The 20306-nt window shown below is 34.4% G+C and overlaps 3 protein-coding genes across 3 annotated transcripts; 1 reads left to right on the top strand and 2 right to left on the bottom strand.

Annotated features, from left to right (window-relative positions):
* Nucleotides 1–123: 123 nt before the first annotated feature.
* On the bottom strand, nt 124–2725 carry LOC121778431 (agamous-like MADS-box protein AGL12). Its single transcript, XM_042175781.1, has 7 exons — nt 2363–2725; nt 1941–2031; nt 1326–1387; nt 1102–1204; nt 831–872; nt 564–605; nt 124–439 (listed from the first exon to the last, which is right to left on the bottom strand). The coding sequence occupies exons 1-7, from the start codon at nt 2542–2544 to the stop codon at nt 317–319; spliced, it is 645 nt and encodes a 214-aa protein (XP_042031715.1). The 5' UTR covers nt 2545–2725; the 3' UTR covers nt 124–316.
* Nucleotides 2726–9979: 7254 nt separating this feature from the next.
* LOC121779811 (elongation factor 1-gamma-like) lies at nt 9980–12983 on the bottom strand. Its single transcript, XM_042177248.1, has 8 exons — nt 12881–12983; nt 12676–12727; nt 11832–11978; nt 11671–11731; nt 11542–11594; nt 11323–11424; nt 10714–11209; nt 9980–10586 (listed from the first exon to the last, which is right to left on the bottom strand). The coding sequence occupies exons 2-8, from the start codon at nt 12682–12684 to the stop codon at nt 10207–10209; spliced, it is 1248 nt and encodes a 415-aa protein (XP_042033182.1). The 5' UTR covers nt 12685–12727; nt 12881–12983; the 3' UTR covers nt 9980–10206.
* Nucleotides 12984–16473: 3490 nt separating this feature from the next.
* LOC121780290 lies at nt 16474–18802 on the top strand. The gene is made up of 2 exons (XM_042177838.1): nt 16474–16880; nt 18361–18802. The coding sequence occupies exons 1-2, from the start codon at nt 16802–16804 to the stop codon at nt 18603–18605; spliced, it is 324 nt and encodes a 107-aa protein (XP_042033772.1). The 5' UTR covers nt 16474–16801; the 3' UTR covers nt 18606–18802.
* The last annotated feature ends 1504 nt before the right edge of the window (nt 18803–20306 follow it).

A 20306-nucleotide genomic window follows, 5' to 3' on the forward strand; every position in this document is an offset into this window, starting at 1 on the left:
CTTAAACACAAAGGGTTAATCTAGATTCACAAATTCAAACTATATTCAAATTAAAAAGATACTTTAAGAACGAACAAACTAACACAAACTTGTCATTACATAAAGTGAATTAAAATCTTCGAATAACGGAAAAATAAAAACATGCCATTACATAACATCACAAGTACAAGTTTCACATACACCCATATAATTCCATCACTCACCAACTAAGTCTAGTCAAAGCGAGTGAAAACACCAATTTTATTTTCTTACATCGAACCTTACAATAATATGCCCAAATTAAAAGTAATAAATATATGGGCATATATTTGCTAATTTAAAACTGGTATATCTCTTGATTTGGTATAGTTAGTGGGTACTGATTAATGTTAGTGGTTAGTGGGTATTGAATGTTAGTCAGCATTGGTGTCAGTTCAATCATCCCATATTGCTCATCTATCTGCACAAAATTAAATTAGTTATTAATAAAACTTCTAAATTTTGTGTTTAATACTATATACTCCATAACCACCATATATGAGCACATATATATTTTTATGAATGTGATTTGAAATTACATATACCTTCTCTTGCAGGTGGTTGTATGCTGCTTGAAGAATTCCTTCCTACATTAGACAAGATAAATATAAAGTTCAATTTCAGTTTTGTACTAGAAAATAATGTGATAATAAAAAAAATGCAGATAATTGAATACTTAATTATATTTATATATAAGTATGTGCGAAGGATTAAAAATGAACTAATCATCCAATAATAATTGCATACTTATATTTATATATTATAAATATATCGCAAAAAAATCTAATAAATAATTTTGTAATCAGTCTAACCTTATTCTTCAGCAGCTGGATTTCTTGAGCCATAATATCCATCTGTACCAAAATGTTTATTGTAAAATAGTAATAAAAGTACTACTCCAGTATTAAATAGATAAAGTTACAAAAAGTGTGAGAATATTATTCCATGCATGATTCATGCATGTGTTAAAACAAGTCAATTGTTCTCCTATTTCATTTTATCAATACATGTTATATGTAATTCGAATAACAATGAAATAAAATAAGAGATAAATAATATTGTTTGGGCGTATAAAAAACGTACCTTAGCAGAGCGAACCTGATAAATCCATGTCTCAAGATGTTTCTCAAGAACACTCAGCTCATTCAAAGTCATCGCACCAGGAGCTCCCCCTCCAGAAATATACCTAAAAATTAAGTAATTTTCAAAATTATTCCTTTTTTTTCTAAATAAATCAAAGCAAAATTCATGAATTTGTAGTGTTTGATTATGTCAATAATTGGAAAATATGTATATATATAATTTACCTTATTCCTTTCTGGAGAATCTCTGTCTCGTTCTTCAGCAGGTTAATCTCTTCTTTCAGATCCTAAATGGAAAATGCATTTGACTACTTTAAAATAGTTTTAAGATATTTACAAATATTATTAACACCCTATAAAATTCTTGTAATTTTTTTTATGTCTATCTGATATGAAAAGAGAGTGTATACAATATATGATTTGCATGTTAGTATATTTATATTATATATTTAATCTATGTTAATTTTTTAATTCAAAATTAATTATGTAATAATATATATCGAGTTTAAAAGTACATAAAGGTTCGCAAAAAGGTAATTAATTTATTAAAGTTTTATTTGATTGATCTAAATGGAGTAATATATTCTCATGTTGCCCATGTAGTTTTGTCTCCAAAAAGCAAGAATAACTGAATAAGCGGTCACTTATTTGACAGCTTTGCATTTATTTAATACTCCTAATTACTGTATCTTTTGATCAACACCAGAAAAGGCACCAGATTCTGTCTTACTTATATATATATTCTATTTTTTGGGGTAATTAATTAAGACTAAAACGATCAGAATCTTAGATCTTGTACGTAGAAATATAATTAAGGGTTTTTCTGTTGTGTTCACGTACCATAAATTCGTTAGCTTGCTTCTCTTTGGGTTCCTCAGCTGTGAATTCCTTGCTATACTTTGTATATTTGTCAATCAAGCTTTTCATGCTTCTGCAATTTAATTATAAACAAGAACAAATTTGAAACATGCATGTATATATACAAAACAATTTAATTAATTCATTTGTTGGCAGAATTATGTTTTGGATGACCTAAAATCGAATTTTTCCGACTACCAGCATCATTTGTGAGCATGCGTTTGCTACTTTGTTTCATCTACATAGTTTAACACTAAAAGCTGGATTTGTTATTTTATTCAGAGAAAATAAATAGATCAATTTTTTATTCTTAAGTAATTTATTTAATTAATGACTTCTATAAAATATATAAATAAACAAATAACATAGTAATACATATAGAGAGAGAGAGAGAGATGAAATACCCGTTGGTGGCAAGTTCATAGAGCTTTCCATGGGCAGATAAAATAAAGAGTCCAATCTCAGCATCACAAAGCACAGACAGCTCCTTGGCCTTCTTAAGCAGCCCCGCCCGCCTCTTGCAGAAGGTCACCTGCCGGTGCACCGGATTCTCGATCCTCTTCATCTGCGTCTTCCCCCGAGCCATAACAACACCACACCCAAAAAAACAAATCTCCCTAAGTCACCAAATAATATATTTATATCAACAATTTTTTTAAAAAACTTTGATGAGTGGTGTAATTAAGCTTGCAGACAAGCAGCTCCCACTAGTTTGAACTAGCTTCGAGACTGTTGCCTTTCTCTCACTAAACTCCTCCTAGTACTTCACCAAAAACATACACTCCTCACACAACCTTATATACACACACATATTCTCTCCCAATAAACAAATATTTAAAAAGATATTATAATAATAGTATAAATTAACTCTATCATTTTCATGGTTTAATAACTTAATTACACACGACCTTTTTAGGCTTATTTAGTTTAACACCTTAATTATATATCCATCATTTGACACTTGTTTCTCTTGATAATGATTTGTGCTACCTAAAGACATCACACTGCTTTTGGTGAGAGTGATAAGACGAAGAAGCCCTCGGGCCATTGTGGCGTTCAACGATTGGGCTGACGTGGCGAATGCTCACATGGAGCTGATCAACACATAGTTTTTTTTTTATTATTGTCATTTTAGTTTTGTGGTGGAATATATTTGAAACAAGATCCTTAAAGTTATAGTGTAGTGGGATTAACATTATAGTAGTACAAGTGGCCATCAACAAATGTTGAACTACCAGCTTTTTGCACCCCACAAATAGATCTTGTGATAAAAAGAATTAGTTTAGGAGAATCCATAGTCTCTATTTTTTATGCACGCTGAGTAAAATCAAATTATTGTAGCGATAGCAAAAAATATACTACATGTTGATAATTCACATATGAAGTATCAAACCTTAGATTTTTAGCCTTATATCGATCATTGATGCATGTACTCATTTAATGAGTCGGGTCTCTTTGCCCCTTAATGAGACCTTGTTTTAAGTTTTAACAACATAATTGTATTCGAAACATCATTTTTCGGATAGTTATGATTGCATTTTTGTGAACGAGTCAAAAGTTTTGTTTAATTCGAAACTAAGATGCGTGAAAATGGTTATGTTTATGGACAAGTAAATATATGCTTGCATATACTACTCAAGCATATCTAAAATATTCTAATATCTATAGAGGTCCTATCATGACACTTGAAATTAATTTGAGCTTTCTCAACTTTTAAGTATTAATTAAATATATTGAGAATGTACAGTTCAGACCCTCTAATAATCCAATTATATTCTTAACTTTGAAGCTAAGAATCTTCTCAAATCAAATTTGAAGTTCAATGGATTTAAATTATTTAAAGAACTCATACTCCTTTTCCCTTTCTCTTTCACATCTATTGCATCTTGATCATTGGTTGCATGGCTTTGTTTCGCACGTTGATTTCCTCACCACGTGTCAACATGAACGCCGTTCGTGTCACACAATATAATTCAATTTTATTTAGATTCAAATTTAATACAATATAATATTACTTAGTTTTTATAGTACTCTGTTTAGTAAAAAATCATGACTCTACAGATGGGTGAAATTTGAACGTATTTATGTCTCTCTGTTCAAATAAATTTCAAATTTTAATTCTTCTAATTATGATCGTGTAACACGAGACTCCTCCTTACCCAAAACAAAAGACATCACTTTTGTGAGTAAAATAATCCCTAATTCCAAAGGCAAAAATCTCTTTAATTTGATTGCAATTTCTTAATGTAAAAGGTGCTTCTTTCCCAATCACAACGCATGAAGAAGAAACCAAGTTGCAATATATTTTATTATCAGGCAAAGAAAAATATTTATTGGTGTCAAAATATTCTAGGCATATGAAATAGAAGAAATTAAAAACAAAAATACTTTCGTATCGAAAAAAGATTATTCCGTCTAATTTCTTATTCGTTTCTGCGTGTGGGTGGATTGAATCCCATTTCCATTAAATATATACTCCTGTGTATATAATGTATTATATCAAATAATGCTAACCGTGGACTAAACTATATGAAATACTATAACATAAGACCATCCGCATCCGTGTCTCAATACCGTCTGTTAATCATTTCATTCCTTCATTATTTATGGACCTCACTGCACTTTTTATCTCATCTCTTAACTAAGAGACAGCACATGCATCCATCCATTTCTTAACTATCTCATCTCTTAACTATTCATTCAATTTTATTTTTTATTTTTATTTCCAACAAATTCAATTAATAAAAACACACTTCATTAAATAAAAGAAAATTACAATTTAAAATCCTAAAAAAATATATAAAAATAAAAACCATAATTAAAATCCTAAAAATAAAAAAAACACATAATTAAAATCCTAAAAAAATAAAAAAGACATAATTTAAAAAATGGTGGGGGAAAGAAAGATGGTGTTTGTGAGAGTGTAGTGTTTGTGTGTGGAAAAATGGTGGGAGAATTGGGTTATTTATAGATGAATGTGGGAAAAAAAGAAAAAAAATTCAAAAAAATGGCAGAAAAAAAAGTTAATTTTTTTTTATTCAGATTTTTTTAAAAAAATAATTAAAAATAGCAAAAGCGACGAGACGGAGTTTCTGCAGCGGCATCCCGCTGCGGTCTCGTCTCACCGGGACGAGACCGAGCCCGCAGCGAGATGCCGCTGCGGATGCTCTAATATGGGTGGTTCCAATGAGAATTTTTTTGAAACCATCTCTTAGCATAATATCTTTATATATGTAAATTTATTCTTAAAAAGTTTTTATATGGAAAAGAGAAAATACAGGGACTATTCTTGTTCACTTGCTATTGCACTTTTTCAGTTTTTAGTTATAAAAAATATCTAGTAAGCTGTATACATTAATAATTGGTACCAACAAGCTGTATTAGAATAGACATATTTAAAATTGTTCCCTAAAATATTTATTCTTTAATGAGTACCAACAATTTTTATTAGAAATAGACATATTTAACGTAGTTCCCTAGAAAAAAATATTTTCAATATTTTCTGTGAATTGATGTGCAAAAACCCTTATTATCATGGCAAAACATGGGATTGTTTCAAAATGTAGAATATATAGTCTCTATCAAAATAAATTTTTATGTTAGTCCGCCATGATAATTAAGGTATATATTATTATTTGACCTTATTACTGTTATGACGAAACATATAACTATTTTAAAATGTACTCTATTAAAATAAATTTTTACGTTCCTCCGCCGTGATCAAGGTATACATTTTTATTTGATTTAATTATTAGATCCTATAATAAATTGACGTAATAATTTCACGAATCTTTTTATGCAACTTTTAGACTATTTTAGAGCATTCACGTGGGTTTGGAATTTAAACATGGTCCTCTATCCGATTATTCTAATTATTTCGCAAATGTTTATTTTTTAATTTCGTCAATTTACTCCTCCATTTTTGAATTCTGTATTTAGCACTTTTAACTTATTTTTTTCGTATATAAAACTAGTGAGTTGGGACTAATTAAGGTTGAGTTTGATAGATATATAAATAGCACCGGTTGATGGATCGATTCATTGGAAAGTATTATGTATAGTTCAACTTCAAAATAAAATAAGATAAAGCTCTTTTTTAGGAGTATTAAATTTTCGTCAAATCATAGTGGTGTAGCGCGGAAGCGTAATTTTGATTTTGTCTTCTTATTTTCCTCTCTAAACTTTTGTTTGGTAATACAAATTCTATCTCGCTGTTGTTTTAGATCGAACATTTCATTTAATAAAAAAACACTTACAAAATAAGGGTGTCATATATGAGTGTTACACAAATAAATTGATAAAACGCTTCTCCATAGTAGTATTTTTGCTACCTCTTAAGCATTGTTATATTGTTTAGGGTTTTAAAAAAGATTTTGTCTGTAGAAATCATGGAATAATATATGCTCGGTCAATGGATTTTGACCAAATAATAAAAGTGACGAGACATCTAATTTTGTGAAATTAAATGATATAGCGTCGATCTACATTTTACGTAGATAAATGTAGTATATTCATATTCTCAAATCCGATTTCCGGTGAGTGAGAAATAGTGGATTAAAGTTGGGCATAATTACATTTTAATTAAAGCTTGGAGTTTGAGCTTAGGGAATAATTAACTAGTATTAATTATCCCACATAGGAGAAGTGACACATCTTTTAATGTGTTTAAATTAAGTGACTTTATGTTACTTAATAATTATAGTGGACCAAGATGGGTGAAAGAGCTCACACGCACGCGCGCGCCGCCGCCGCCCGCCTGCCCGCCCGTGCTCGCTGTCTCAGGCCCGGTCTCGGTCTCGGCACGGCTGCCACGTGAGAAATCCACACGCTGCACACGCGTAAGGCACACTCCTGCCACAAGCTCGTAACCGCCGACGGTTACGAATGCGCCATGATGAGCCTTCATGGCTTGGTTGACCCTGCATGGTGGCTTGGCCTATAAATAGGCTAGTCATTCCACTGCATTAGACACATTATTCACAAGCATAACATCATAAGCCCTCTCACTCTCTCTGCATTGTTTTTCTGTCGAAAGCTCTGCCCTCTCCTCCATCCAGTTCGCCGGAGCTCTGTTGATTGCGGTGTTGCTTCACCAGAGACGTAGCCGTTTTATCTTTGGGGACGAAACGCCAACCGAAGAGCACTACCGAGGCGTATCTCGTCTTGCGGAAAGAGGACTCCTCGACTCAGCTAACAAATTTCACGGTTTAGTTGTTTCGATTTTTCAGTTGTAATTTCAGTTCAGTTTTCATTTGTATTCCTTCTTTTGGATTGTATTACGCCCGGTTGTATCTCTTGTAATCCTAGAAACCAACATTGTCTTTCTTATTTTGCTCCCTAAACTTAATTTGCTTTGTATCCCGAATTCAATCTTGTCGTTCTTTTGGCTCGAGTCCTTCATTTTATTAAAAAAAATGTAGGAATCAAGGGTGTCACGTATGAGTGTAGATGCAACTGAATTTATACAACACTTCTCCTTATAGTATTTTTACTACCTCTTAATCATTGTTCTATTGTTTTAGATTTTTTTATCAGAATTTTGTCTTCTTATTTTTGCTACCTCTTAATCATTGTTCCAATGTTGGTTTTTTATTAGGATGTAAGTGTATTTATTTTGCCCTTTTAACTTTTTATTTGTGTAATGAATTTTGTCTCGCCGTTCTTTTGATTCGAGACCTTCATTTTATAAAAAACACTTAGGAAACAAGGGTGTCATGTAGGAGTGTTGAAGTGGTCCAAACCAACCAATTATAAATTAATTTACAAATATCTTTGTAGAATAATATACTACTATGACAATAAGAATATTGGAATTCGATTCAATGCAGTCTAATCCTAAACCAAGAACATTAATAGTAGTACTACTTATTATACATTAGGACAACTAATTAAATAATTATGCTATTGAAGAAGAGAGAGGTACCAATACCTTTAAATAAGTAAGATTCATAAGACAAATCAATCTTGCAGGGGAGCGGTTTAATTAAAGTAAATTATCTTTATTATCCAGCATTACTTAAACAAAAAGTAGTCGTTCTAAGATTTTGATATAGTACCACTAACACTTAAAAATTTGTAAGATAAACCCACTTCAATTTATATGCATTAGTTAGGGATTTCTATTTAACTTTAGTCAATAAGATGATTTTACAAATATCAGTATAATTTGAACTCGTGACATTTTTAATGACACTAACATTTAGGTGACAAGAAATTACATGATTAAACAATCAATAGAATGTTTGGGGTGTGTTATATTGCTAACTTCCTTCTAAATTGCTAATTACAACTATATGATAAACATTAGATCATTAAATTAAGGTACAAGATTATTCATAAGGATTCTAACGAGATCTCACTTGCATATGTTCCGATGTCAAAATTTGATTTTTTTTTAAAATTTTCGTATTTTTTACGTCAAAATATGTCAATATACTATGTATATAATGTCTATGAAAAATTGTTGACATATTCAATGAATCACATTGATATTTTTAATTTACTATATTGACATTTTATCCAAAACCCTAGATTTGGTCATTCTTCTAATCTATTTAAATTTAAATATTAATAAAAGGAAATAACACATAACAATTTATAGGCCACTAGATCTCTGAAAATCTTATGAACTTAAATTAATTGTAGTTAGCAATTAAGAGATGAATTAGCAATTGATCACTCCCCTTGGATTTCTATATATAATTTTAGAATCTTTTTTATTAAAAAATTATACCTTTTCTTCTTTGCTTGTCAGTATCATGTTCATTGTCTAGCCATAAAAGTAATTATACTAGTAATATCTTAAAATGGGATTCTTAGTCTTTGAAAGGATAGGTTGATTCTACAACACCTAAAGCCTCAATTGTTATTAAGAAATGCCCCAATTATCATTAAAGTAAAATTTTTATTTGTATTCAAGTTAAACTCAATTGTTTTTTTTAATGTTAAATCTCATATTTTAAGAAGTTTGTGTTATAGTATAAGGCTAGAGGCCTAGAGCTGTTCAAAATCTCGTGACAGCCCAAGCCCACTGGTCTGATCCAACATATATAGTTACTCAAATATTTTTTAAAGAATGTTAAAATCCAAGAAATTTTAAACTAATTTGAGTACATTTTGACTAGCCCAAATTTGTATTTTGATGATCAAAGATTATACACTTGGCATTGCTTTGAAGACAAGTATCAATTATTGTTAGTTACAGTTTGTTTACTTCACCACTCCACTTTGCAACAAAACTGCACCTCAAATTCCAGTTCAAGTTAAGAAACAAACAGGGAATCATCTGAATCCAACAAAGCAAAGCAAAAAAAATGATGGGTTTTTTATCTCTGCTGATTGTTGTTGTTCACATTCTTGAATTTGGGCAGAGCGAATCATCAGAAGAATATTCTTATGCATGATCCTGCTATGAATTCAAGATTTGCCTTGGAATTTCTGCAATGAAGTTGGATTTGAGGCCCCCAAAATGGGCAGCCCAAGAATGGCTGATTGTGCTGCCCTAAAATTGCAGGTTTTTGCATTTTTAATGTTCCAATATAAATACACTTTGTGTTTTGTTAGACAATAATTTGCACAAATAATTTGATATTTTAAAAGGATATAAATAATGTTTTGTAGATTATTAAATTTGTTGATTTGTTTTTTGTAGTATAACGCATTGCATAGGCAAAGGGGATATTTATGAGATTGTGTATGATGTGATTAGATACACGTGGCGTGGGGCGTGCATGTTTGAAATGAATCCATAACATATTTTTGGGGCGTGCATGTTTGAAATGAATCCATAACATATGTTTGGGTGTTATTTATGAAATAAAAAAAATGTATAAATAAATCACACCTCGTAAAAATAGAAATTTTCTAAAATAAAAAATTTATATTTATAAAAAACAGAGGGTATATTACTCAAATCCTTTTATATGACGAGAGTCATAGATGGAGCCACATGGCAGTTAAGTGGGTAAATAGCAACGAAAATGCCAATTAAGAAACATGCAGCAGCATAACATAAAGCAATATGCATGAAAAGTATATTTCCAAATCATCAATAAAATCAACAATGATTGAAATAAGTCATATCAAACTCGAGGTTTCAAAAAGACAAGCTACAAGACTGGAAAGCAGTCGCTAAATATAGTAAAACATTCCTTAAATCCAAGGATAGAAAATTCTGAGCCTGGAAAGACACAAGTACAGAGATGTAAAGTGAGTTGTGAGTTGTTTACAGTCCTATCGTATCGATCCCTCACTTGAAGCACTTGGCATCCAACAAAGGCTCGCCCTCGAATGGCTCAGCATCTTCAATCATCTGGCTCACGCGCTCCTTCTGTGCCTCGTCGCTGATGTCAACCTTCCTCCACTCGAAAAGTTCCATGTCGTAGCACTCATCCATGACAAACTGAGGGATCTCACGCCCCCGGAACACCCACAAACCCTTCACCTTAAACGGAGGCTCTGCACCAATGATCAACATCTTTCCAAAAGCATACTTCCGGGCCAAGTCCATACGCTGAAGAAAACCTCCCACTTTGTTCATGGTGACAAACGATACCATGTTTTCATCATTGTATTTGTAGTCACAGAACCAAAGGGAGTATCCTTCTGGGTCGTACATGTCCCAGAAACCTACAAAATGGAGCAAATGTAGTTTAGACGCAAGCCAATTACTATAACAAAATCATGCATTCGATAAGGTCATGCACATTTTCCAATGTAAGATTAAAAAAAGGCAATGCCTCAGCCCGGTCCATACCTTTGATAGCAACCTCACGGAAGTTGGTTTTCGTATTAGAGTAGAGTCTCTTCCAGTCATCAAGAACCATCTTACTAGGAGGTAAGAGATCCAAAGGATTTTTCGCCTTTGGCTTAGGTGCTTCTTCTTCCTCCACTACAGCCTTGGGTTCTTCTTTCTTGGCCTCCTTCTTTGGTTCTGCCTTAGGTTTCGCAGCTTCTTTGGGCTGTCCGTGTTTCTTGGTTGAAACAGGTGGAACAGATTTGGCTTGTTCGATGTCACCCAACACTTTCTTGAACTTTGGCTGGTTAACCAAGGTCCAAAAGTACCTCTCAACATGTGGGAACTCTGAGGTGAAGCTCTTTATCAAGATTGCCTTGATTCCATTAGCCAGAATAGACACTGAGATGATATCAGCTAGAGTGACACCATGTCCAACCAAGTAGGTGTTAGATGCAAGATGGGTGTTCAAAGCTGTCAAGCCTCTCTTCAGAGAAGCAATGGCAGCCTCCTCAGCCTGTGCATAAATAAAAATATATACACAACTTCAGTCAAACAGTAACCAGAATATCAAGGAGCTACTGAGCTGAGGTATTTATGATCATTGCAAATGAGTGTAAGTAGTAATACCGGAGGAAGATGCGTACGGATACCAAGTCTGGGGTAGAGCCAGGCTGCAATATGAGCATCAATCTCATTAGTAGAAAAATCAATCCATTGCTCAATTTGACCCTGTGGAATCCAATAAACCAAACAAAAAAACATAAGAATGGGACAAATTATTAAACATATGAAAATTAATAAAAGCAAGACTACTCCATGTCCAGAAGCCAAACAACAGTCCCTTACGTATTCAATAGAGGAAGAGCCAAACAGGTTGTTGTCGGGGTTTAACCGAGCCACTGCACAACAGAAGCAAGAATCAGGACAGGGCAAATAAGCTTTCACAGTCAACACATCTAACAATAAGTTACTTACCATAGCGTGCAATAGCATTGCTCTCAAATATCGGACCATCAGATGTTTCAAGAACAGGAATCTACACAAGAAAAATGTTGAAATAAGGACAAAACTAAAAAGAAAAGGCAAAGATATTGATCATCCATAAACTAAATATTCTGAATCATATCCGAACATACCTTTCCAATGGGATTCATCTTGATGAATTCTGGTGTCTTATTTGTGAGACCCATCTGAAAATCCTTAGCTAGTTCGACCTTTACACCATTGAACTCAGACACAATAAGTGTCTTGTTTGCATTTTTGTTTGCTGTAGAATGCAAAACCTGAATAACACATCAAATAATGTTAACAATCAGTCTAAAACCATAAAGAATGCAAGAAACACTAATAAAATTTAAGGATTTGGTTCAAAAACTTCGCCATTTTAGATTAAAGAGCCTTCTTAAAATTAGGTACATCTTCCCAAAGTGAATATACTTGACAGCCAAATGTCCATTTATGAAATAAAGATAATTTAGCTTATAATCATGAAATAAAATGATACAATACAATAAATTCAAGCAAACATCAAGCATCACAGTATCAACATATGGAAATATTTTTATTTTATGTATAATCTAATTTTTCTTAAAAAATTTAATCAATCTTTCTATTCCAGGAAAAATTTTGACTAGTGAGGGGTTTGCCAATGAACAGATGTGAGATGGCTATAAAAAACATAATTTCCAGTAAACAGTGAGCAATCCATAGTTAACATGTAGCTGAACATCACCTCCTTATTTCTCAATATTATTTAATAGTACATGGTTAACTCAATTACCCAATAATGATTGTATTTCCAGTTTACAATGAAAAGAGTAAACAACAGCAAATGAACATCACAATTATCATTTCTGATCGATCTCAACGCAATCTCAATCACGAAATCCAAATGCAAGCAGTTAACCAGCTCAACACATCACTAGCATTCATCACAAAAGTCAAAGTAAAAAAAATCAACAAAAGAAGCAGTTCACTCACCAGAGCCATGGCTTCACAGGATCCAATTACTCACTCTCTCAATTCAAACAATCTGGAAAAAAAAAGCAATAACAGAAACTAAATTACTACAAATCAATTTTTAAAAAATGAACAAAATCAAGGAGCGCTAGAATCGTGAATTCAGATGATGAATACAGTAGATCCAAAAAGGATTTAGAGAGATAAAAGAGAAGGAAGGGTTTACCAACAGAGTGAGATGAAATGAATCACAGCGCAGCAAAGGATTTAGCGAGAGAGGGGAGGTTTAGGGTTTCTTTTGCTATATATAGTTTGAAATACTTATGGTGCTCCAGGGGTACCCATTTTGCTAGAGAATATGCCGTATATATTTACGATTTCATGGGTATTTTAGGGATTTGAGTTAAGATCGTTTCTTTTTTGTTTTTATTTTGTTTTTTTTTCAAAACTTCATTAAATTGGCAACTTATCTTGTCTCGCAAATCGTGTCGACATAATAAAGACACGATTATATAAACTTAAACTAAAAATACTATTTCTTAAAAATACCATCTACATGAGCCGCTTCATAAGAACTAACTTGCACACGACACAATGAAGACTTAATAATACAAATAAAAACTCAGTTTTACACAATGCAATACACTTACGAGATATAAAATTTTGCAAATTTAAAGACTAACATTCAAATGAAGTATAAATAGTAAACAAAGAATTAAAATATTCATTCTGTCCGGTTCTTCTTGTCATATTTAGAAACAATAATCACCCCTCCTTATTTACATAAATTTTAAAAATGCCATTAAAAACAACCCAAATCAATTCCTTGTCATACTCTTGTCTTTTCACTCATTTGCGCAAATTCAATCTCATTCTTCCCTTCTCTCGCCATCTTTCTTTGGAACCCTAATCATCAGCCACCTCCACGTCCTTCGTATCTAGCCGCATCCTCTCTCTTAAATGGAACACAATCTAGGACTTGTCCCCTATCTTTCTTGGTGAACCCTAATCATTTTCCTCTCCCTCCTACCCTTTGGCGACAATGTTGTTTTGATTCATTTATAAGCTTTAGTGTCTTGTTTATATTTTGTCTGATTTGTGAAATTAATTGTTGTACTAAGTGATATTTTTAGTTGTTAATTTTGCAAAACTTGCTCTTGTGGCCTCTTTGCGCTTTTACTCTCTTGGTCAAATTCAGTGCCATTTTGATTCATTAATCTTGTCTTTTGAATTCAAGTAATAGTGGATTTAAATTGAAATGCGGATTTCGCATTGCGTGTTGTGTTCTACTCAAATCTGATTATAAATTGGTTTTGCTCTTAGGCACCCGCAATGGGGCGCATGATGGCGGCCATTGTTCTCGGGCGCGGACGATGCCTCCATTGTGGGTGCCCGCCATCGTCCGCGCCCTACGCCCACGCCCGATGCATCGTCCGCGGAAGAAGCGCGGGCGATGGTCTATCGTCCGCGCCATTGTGGGCTCGGCGGACAATGGTCTATCATCCGCGCCATCATCCGCTCCATTGTGGACTCGGCGGACGATGGCACACGTTTTTTATTTTATTTTTGTCTATTTAAACCTCGTTTCTCATTCACTTGTTCATACGAACATCTCGCCTCTCTCATTTCGCTCATCTTTCACATACAAAAATGAACCACGACGATGAAGCCACTAGTTCTAGCTCCTCGGAGTCGGGTAGTTTGACCTCGGAAGCCTTGGATGCAGCCGTTGAAGAGGCAATGGTGGAATGCTTAGCCCAAATGCAGCGCGAGGAGGCGGCAGCGGCGGCGGCGGAGCCGATCCACAGACCTAATCGACGTCGGAGGTCTGTCCGACGAGACCACGCGGCAGCTCACCAACGTCTGGTTGCAGACTATTTTGCCGATCAACCACGGTGGGGACCGACTGTCTTCCGCCGTCGATTTAGAATGTTGCGTTACCTTTTTCTCAGCATTGTCCGGACGTTGTCATCACATGATGAGTACTTCACGTATCGGGAAGACGGCGTCGGCAGACCCAGCCTTACACCGTTGCAGAAGTGCACGGCTGCACTCCGTCAGTTGGCCTACGGCACCACGACGGACATTTTCGACGAGTACCTCCACGTCGGGGAGACAACCGGCCGGGAGTACCTGAGAAGGTTTTGTAGGGGAATTGTGGAGGCATACGGTGACATATATTTGCGCAAGCCGACTGCCACTGATTGCCTGGGGCTGATGAAGATTCACGAGACGGGGCACGGCTTTCTTGGAATGCTAGGGAGCATCGACTGTATGCACTGGCAGTGGAAGAATTGTCCGACGTCGTGGAGAGGCCAATTCACTAGTGGATACAAGGGCAGCCACCTGACGATGATCCTCGAAGTCGTCGCTGACCATCGGCTCTGAATCTGGCATGCTTACTTCGGCGTAGCCGGGTCGAACAACGACATTAATATCCTCAACTCAACCACCCTCTTCACTGAGCAATGCAATGGCAATGGCCCGGCCATCGAGTTCACTGCCAACAGGCGCCAATACCACATGGGGTACTACTTGGCCGATGGCATATACCCACGATGGCCTATTTTTGTGAAGATGATCAGCTGTCCAATTGGTGAGAAGAGGGTTTTATTTGCGCAAAAGTAGGAGTCGGCGCGGAAGGATGTCCAGTGGGCATTTGATGTGCTCCAAGCACGGTGGGCAATTGTGAAAGGGCCGAGGAGTCTTTGGTTCAAGTAACTCCTCGCCGATGTCATGTATGCGTGTATAATTGAGTATGAAGGTGGGAGCATCACCGACTGGAACGATGATGACGGTGCATCTAGCTCGTCCAGCACGGCGACCGAGCCCCCCGCTAGAGGATTACCGTCGGGCTTCAGTGAGGTTCTATCTAGACATGCATCAATACGCAACCAACAAGACCATGCTCAGCTCATGAACGACATGATTGAAGAAGTGTGGGCCCGTAACTGTCGTCGCTGAGTTTGTGACGTTTTTTTTAATTCGTATTGTAATGTATTAATTTTTATAAATGAAATGAAGTTTTTTCCCAATTTTTGTACTTATTTAAATATTCAAATAAATGAAAATACATAGGGCGCGCCTTAGGGCGCCACATTGCAGGTGGGGATAAGAGGATATAACTGATGACGTGGGCGTTTTACGGCGTCCCATTGCTAATGGACTTAGTGTTTAGTTCTCTAAATTTGTACATGACTGCAATTGGCGTCAGTTGTGCTTGTTGATTGTGCAATACTGTATAATTTAAAATTTAAAATTTTAAAATAGTAATAAAAAAATTATTAAGGTATAAAAGCTGAAATTATAAATCAAACACTTTACTTGGACCCAAAATCCGTTGTCGCATTCCAATATTACACGCTTAAATTAATTTTTAAAATTGAGCGCATATTTATTCCGAATGGATGGATGGAGTATATAATTAAACTAATACTATATTCATTTTTTTTTATTTGTCCTATTTTGATTTGCATAGATTTGAAAAATTGATACATTTATATTTAAATTTTATAATAAGAGATACTACAATACGAGATATTTTTATCAAAGATAATAAAGTTTAAATAACATTAATATAAAATGCCCAAAAATTAATAAGTGAAATACATGATAAATCGCGAATGAAATAATATTATTGATATTAGTAATAGTTACATAAACCTTAACACATAATACAATATAAACACTTGAATTAAGATTTAAATATCGTGTATATTGCGTCGGTGCTTAGAATAAACAAGTATTGTCTCATTTGGGCAATTTATAATTATTAATATTGCATGAAAATATTATTTTAGTAAAGTCGAATCAATAAAAATCACTTCTAAACCAAATCTGGTCGATAATTCGATTACAAGCAATCAAGAACAAAAGAAATCGAGGAGGCAATAACGACGAAAGATCTAATTCCCATCGCCGGACTGTTTCAGACGAATGGAATGAAACACCAATAAATAAATAAACGGAATTATTTTCGGTAGATAAGTGGGAAGAGAGCTGAAATTACAAGTTGTTGAAGGTCGCATTCAACTCCTCCCAATTGCAGCCCAACGATCCCAATTAGCCCCACCAAATTAATTCGGTGATAGGATTCGTGTAAACGCAGAAGAAGACGAAAAGGGGAGATTTTGATAAGCTTATTGAGATGATAAAGATCATAGATCGGAGCTCTCTGCTGTTTCTCTCCTGTTTATTCTCTTCCTTTTCAGTTCTGTTTATTACAGGTATGCCCTTTTTTTTTACTTTTTGTTTTGAGATTAAAAAAAGTTGTGATTTTGCAGTTTTGTGTAGCTAATTCTTTAGGCAGTTCATGAAAAATTTAGGATTTTGTTTGGGAAGGCATTTTTTGAGGTTAGATTTGTGAGCCTTTTTGTGGGATTGAGAGAACTTAGGGATTGAGTTGATTTTTTGGGAAGAATATGTGTAATTGAAAAGGGGAAATTGGGATTTTGATGGCAATAGCTCATATTCTCTTGAGATTTGTTGTTCATTTAACTGTTGTTGTGTCTCTGTTCCATGTTTGATTGTAAATGTTTTTGTTGAGCTAGTTTAAAGTCGGTGAGGTTGAACCAAATATCAAAATCTTGGGCTTATGGTGTGGATTTTTGATCATTTAGTTCAAGAATAGTGTTTTAATGCTAATCTAAGCATGCTCGTGTATTTCGGGGAAGTGTGTCTGTTGGTCGAGTATTGTTGCTCGATGAGCTGGATTTTTGGTGAAGATGATGATTTGTTTCTGGAATGCTTGTTAGATTTAGCTGGGAATGAGTGAAAACCCGATTTAATCATGCGTCGATCCTAGTTGGCATGAGCCCTACATTGGCTTTGCAGGCTAGCTCAGAACGAGTAAAAGGCTCGATCTAATCGTTGTTGCTTTTAGTTGGCACTTGGCATGAGCTCAACGGTGGCTTTCTGCGAGCTTGGTGGATGCCATTAGTTGTTGTATATGGCGATTTAGTTCTTGAATGTCAGTATGGCTAGCTGAGACATAGTAAAAGTTGGACTAGATCATGCGTTGCTCTTAGTTGGAGTCGAGATCGGCATTGGCTTCGTAAGATTTTGGTAGAGATTGCTACTGTTTAAACGTCTATGAGATTAGCTCAGTCATAGTATAACCTAGATATGATTGTGTGTTGGTTTTACTTGGAGCTGAGCTCGATGTTTGTTTCATAACAGCTTGGTAAAGATCGTTAGTTCTTTTGCCTTACATGCGTTTGTTAGGCTAGCCCAGATCTAATAAACAATGTATAGAATTAACCCGTATTTTTTAAAGTTGTAGTCGAGCCCAGTGTTGGCTTCATAAAAGTTTGCTAAAGATCTTAGTTATCTTACTATATCATGCTTGAACATGAAAGTGGTGCGGACTACGTTTTCCAAAATTTATACCTACTCGTATAATTGATGTGGGGATTTTGCAATTTGCACAAAATTCAGATAAATTTTAAAATCATATAAGGGAAAAAAATTAAAAGTAGGTTTGGTGGGGGCTTAAGGCCCCCTCTTCGCTCCAATGTGTGTTCGCCTGTATTTACGTGGCTAAGCTCAGCGCTGGTTTAACAAGAGTTGATCCTAGGCAATATCTTTCGTCCTGCGTTCCATCTACACTCCCTATTCGTTTCTTCATCAATATGATTTTCTGTGCATTAATCGTCCTTAGTTGGGATCGGTTGTTTCTTTTCTTGAATGTAACTGTTGTCTGTGTAGGATTGGCGGACACCTCGGCAGCATCAAATTCTTCTGACCAGAAGGATTCGAGCAAGAAGTCGTCTGGAGGTTCCACGTGGCAGGAAGTCCTCCTCATATGCCTCGGTCTTGTAGCCGTAGGGGCGTTTTCTGTCTTCTTATTCAAGCTGTGGCAAAGAAAGAAGCGGGAGGAGCAACACGCTCGCCTCCTGAGGCTCTTTGAGCAGGATGACGAGCTTGAAGTCGAACTTGGCATCCGGGATTGAGCTTCGATCTTTCCTCCTGGGTGTCGGAAAGACCCGAGAACGATCACAGCTGTCGCTCGACCTCTCTTTTTATACTCGGAACATAGTGATTATTATCTGTGTCTTGATTCTTGAGGTGTGATTGTCAAATAATAACATTTGTAGCATTTTCATTCTTGATTTTGATATTTATACAGTGATTTATTATGATTTTCAAAGCTGCTGGAATTTCATTGTGGTGATAGTTGATGAAATGAAATACTACGAGATTATAGAATCAGTTTGGTTGGTGAAATGAAAATGCTGCATTGATTGATGGAATAAAATACGAGATTATAACTTAATGACTTTAATGATTCGAGTAATATTACCCGATTTTGGCTGATTTTGACTGCAAAATTGCAATTTGATTGTCGAGTTAAGTCTTGTGATGAAAGATCAGCCCGACTCACTTGACAACTCAATTCGAAATACTAACGGCTAATACGATACATTTCTTGGGTTAATATAAAACTTGGCCCAAAATTTGTAGTGGGCTGACTTATCAAGGCCAAGCCCAACCTAGATGAAATTATAATTTTTGGGAAAATCTTTATTACAGGATATAATTACTCAATTAGGATTCAAGCTTCGACCTTAATTAAAAATCTTATTTAATTCCAGTTTCACATTCATATATTTCTGTGATTCTAATGATTTCTGAGATTATATTAATTCCCTTTACTACGTGGAATTTAAATATTTAGTATAATTTTTATACTTAAGGTTATGAGTGTAATATTACTAGTATTTCTTAATTTCATAGTTAGCATAATTGTTTTAGCTGGATGAGCAATAGTTAATGTTATTGAAATTGAAATTATATAAAATAACTCAGTGAACCGATCGAAAACCTTTTTAATCTAATTAAACTCCCAAGTTCAACAAAACATATTTATCAAATAAAAGTAAAAAAATAGCAGTAACAAGGAAAGTAAAAAAATTGGTTTGAAATTAATCGTTTCAAATATCATATTCACATGGTAGAAATGAACTCGAAAGTGATATTTGAAAACGACAATGAAAATTACACATAACTTCAGTCCACATTAGGACCACAAAGCCACTATTCTATTAATGGTATCAAACTTGAATTAGTGAATAATGTACCAATTTGGAGTTTTGATTTCGATTTTGATTTTCTCTATTTTATATTTGTATTAAATCATTTTAAATTATAATTTGTTAAGCTTTATTAGTCCATATATGGAGTAAATATTTCGATAGCCACGGAAGGTCATATGTTTCAATATTTTAACCAAATAATTTTGAAATCGAACTTACTCAATTATTGGTCTCTCTTGTGTGTTTCACTTTCAATTTATTTAATTTCAAAATTGTTGTGTTTTTTGTTTTAATTCTTATTGTTCAGCACATTTTAAATAAGCTGGATATAATTTTGAGTTTATGGTGATATTTATTCTGAATAAAAGTTGAATATAAGATCAAGGGTTTTAGTATCTAGAGAAACAAGTCACACAACCTAAAAAATATGAATCCTTATTTTGTGGACATATATTTTGAAATATTTATAGTGCAAAGTAATGCTTTTCCATTATTTCTCTGCACCTGGTCAGGACATATATTCTTTTTTCTTATCAAATACTTCCAATAATCTAAAAGCAGGCCATTAATTCAATCACTATTTCCAAACTTGATAGGAAAATAATGGTACCCTACGAA

Source organism: Salvia splendens, chromosome 19, assembly GCF_004379255.2.
Source record: "Salvia splendens isolate huo1 chromosome 19, SspV2, whole genome shotgun sequence".
Classification (NCBI taxonomy): domain Eukaryota; kingdom Viridiplantae; phylum Streptophyta; class Magnoliopsida; order Lamiales; family Lamiaceae; genus Salvia; species Salvia splendens.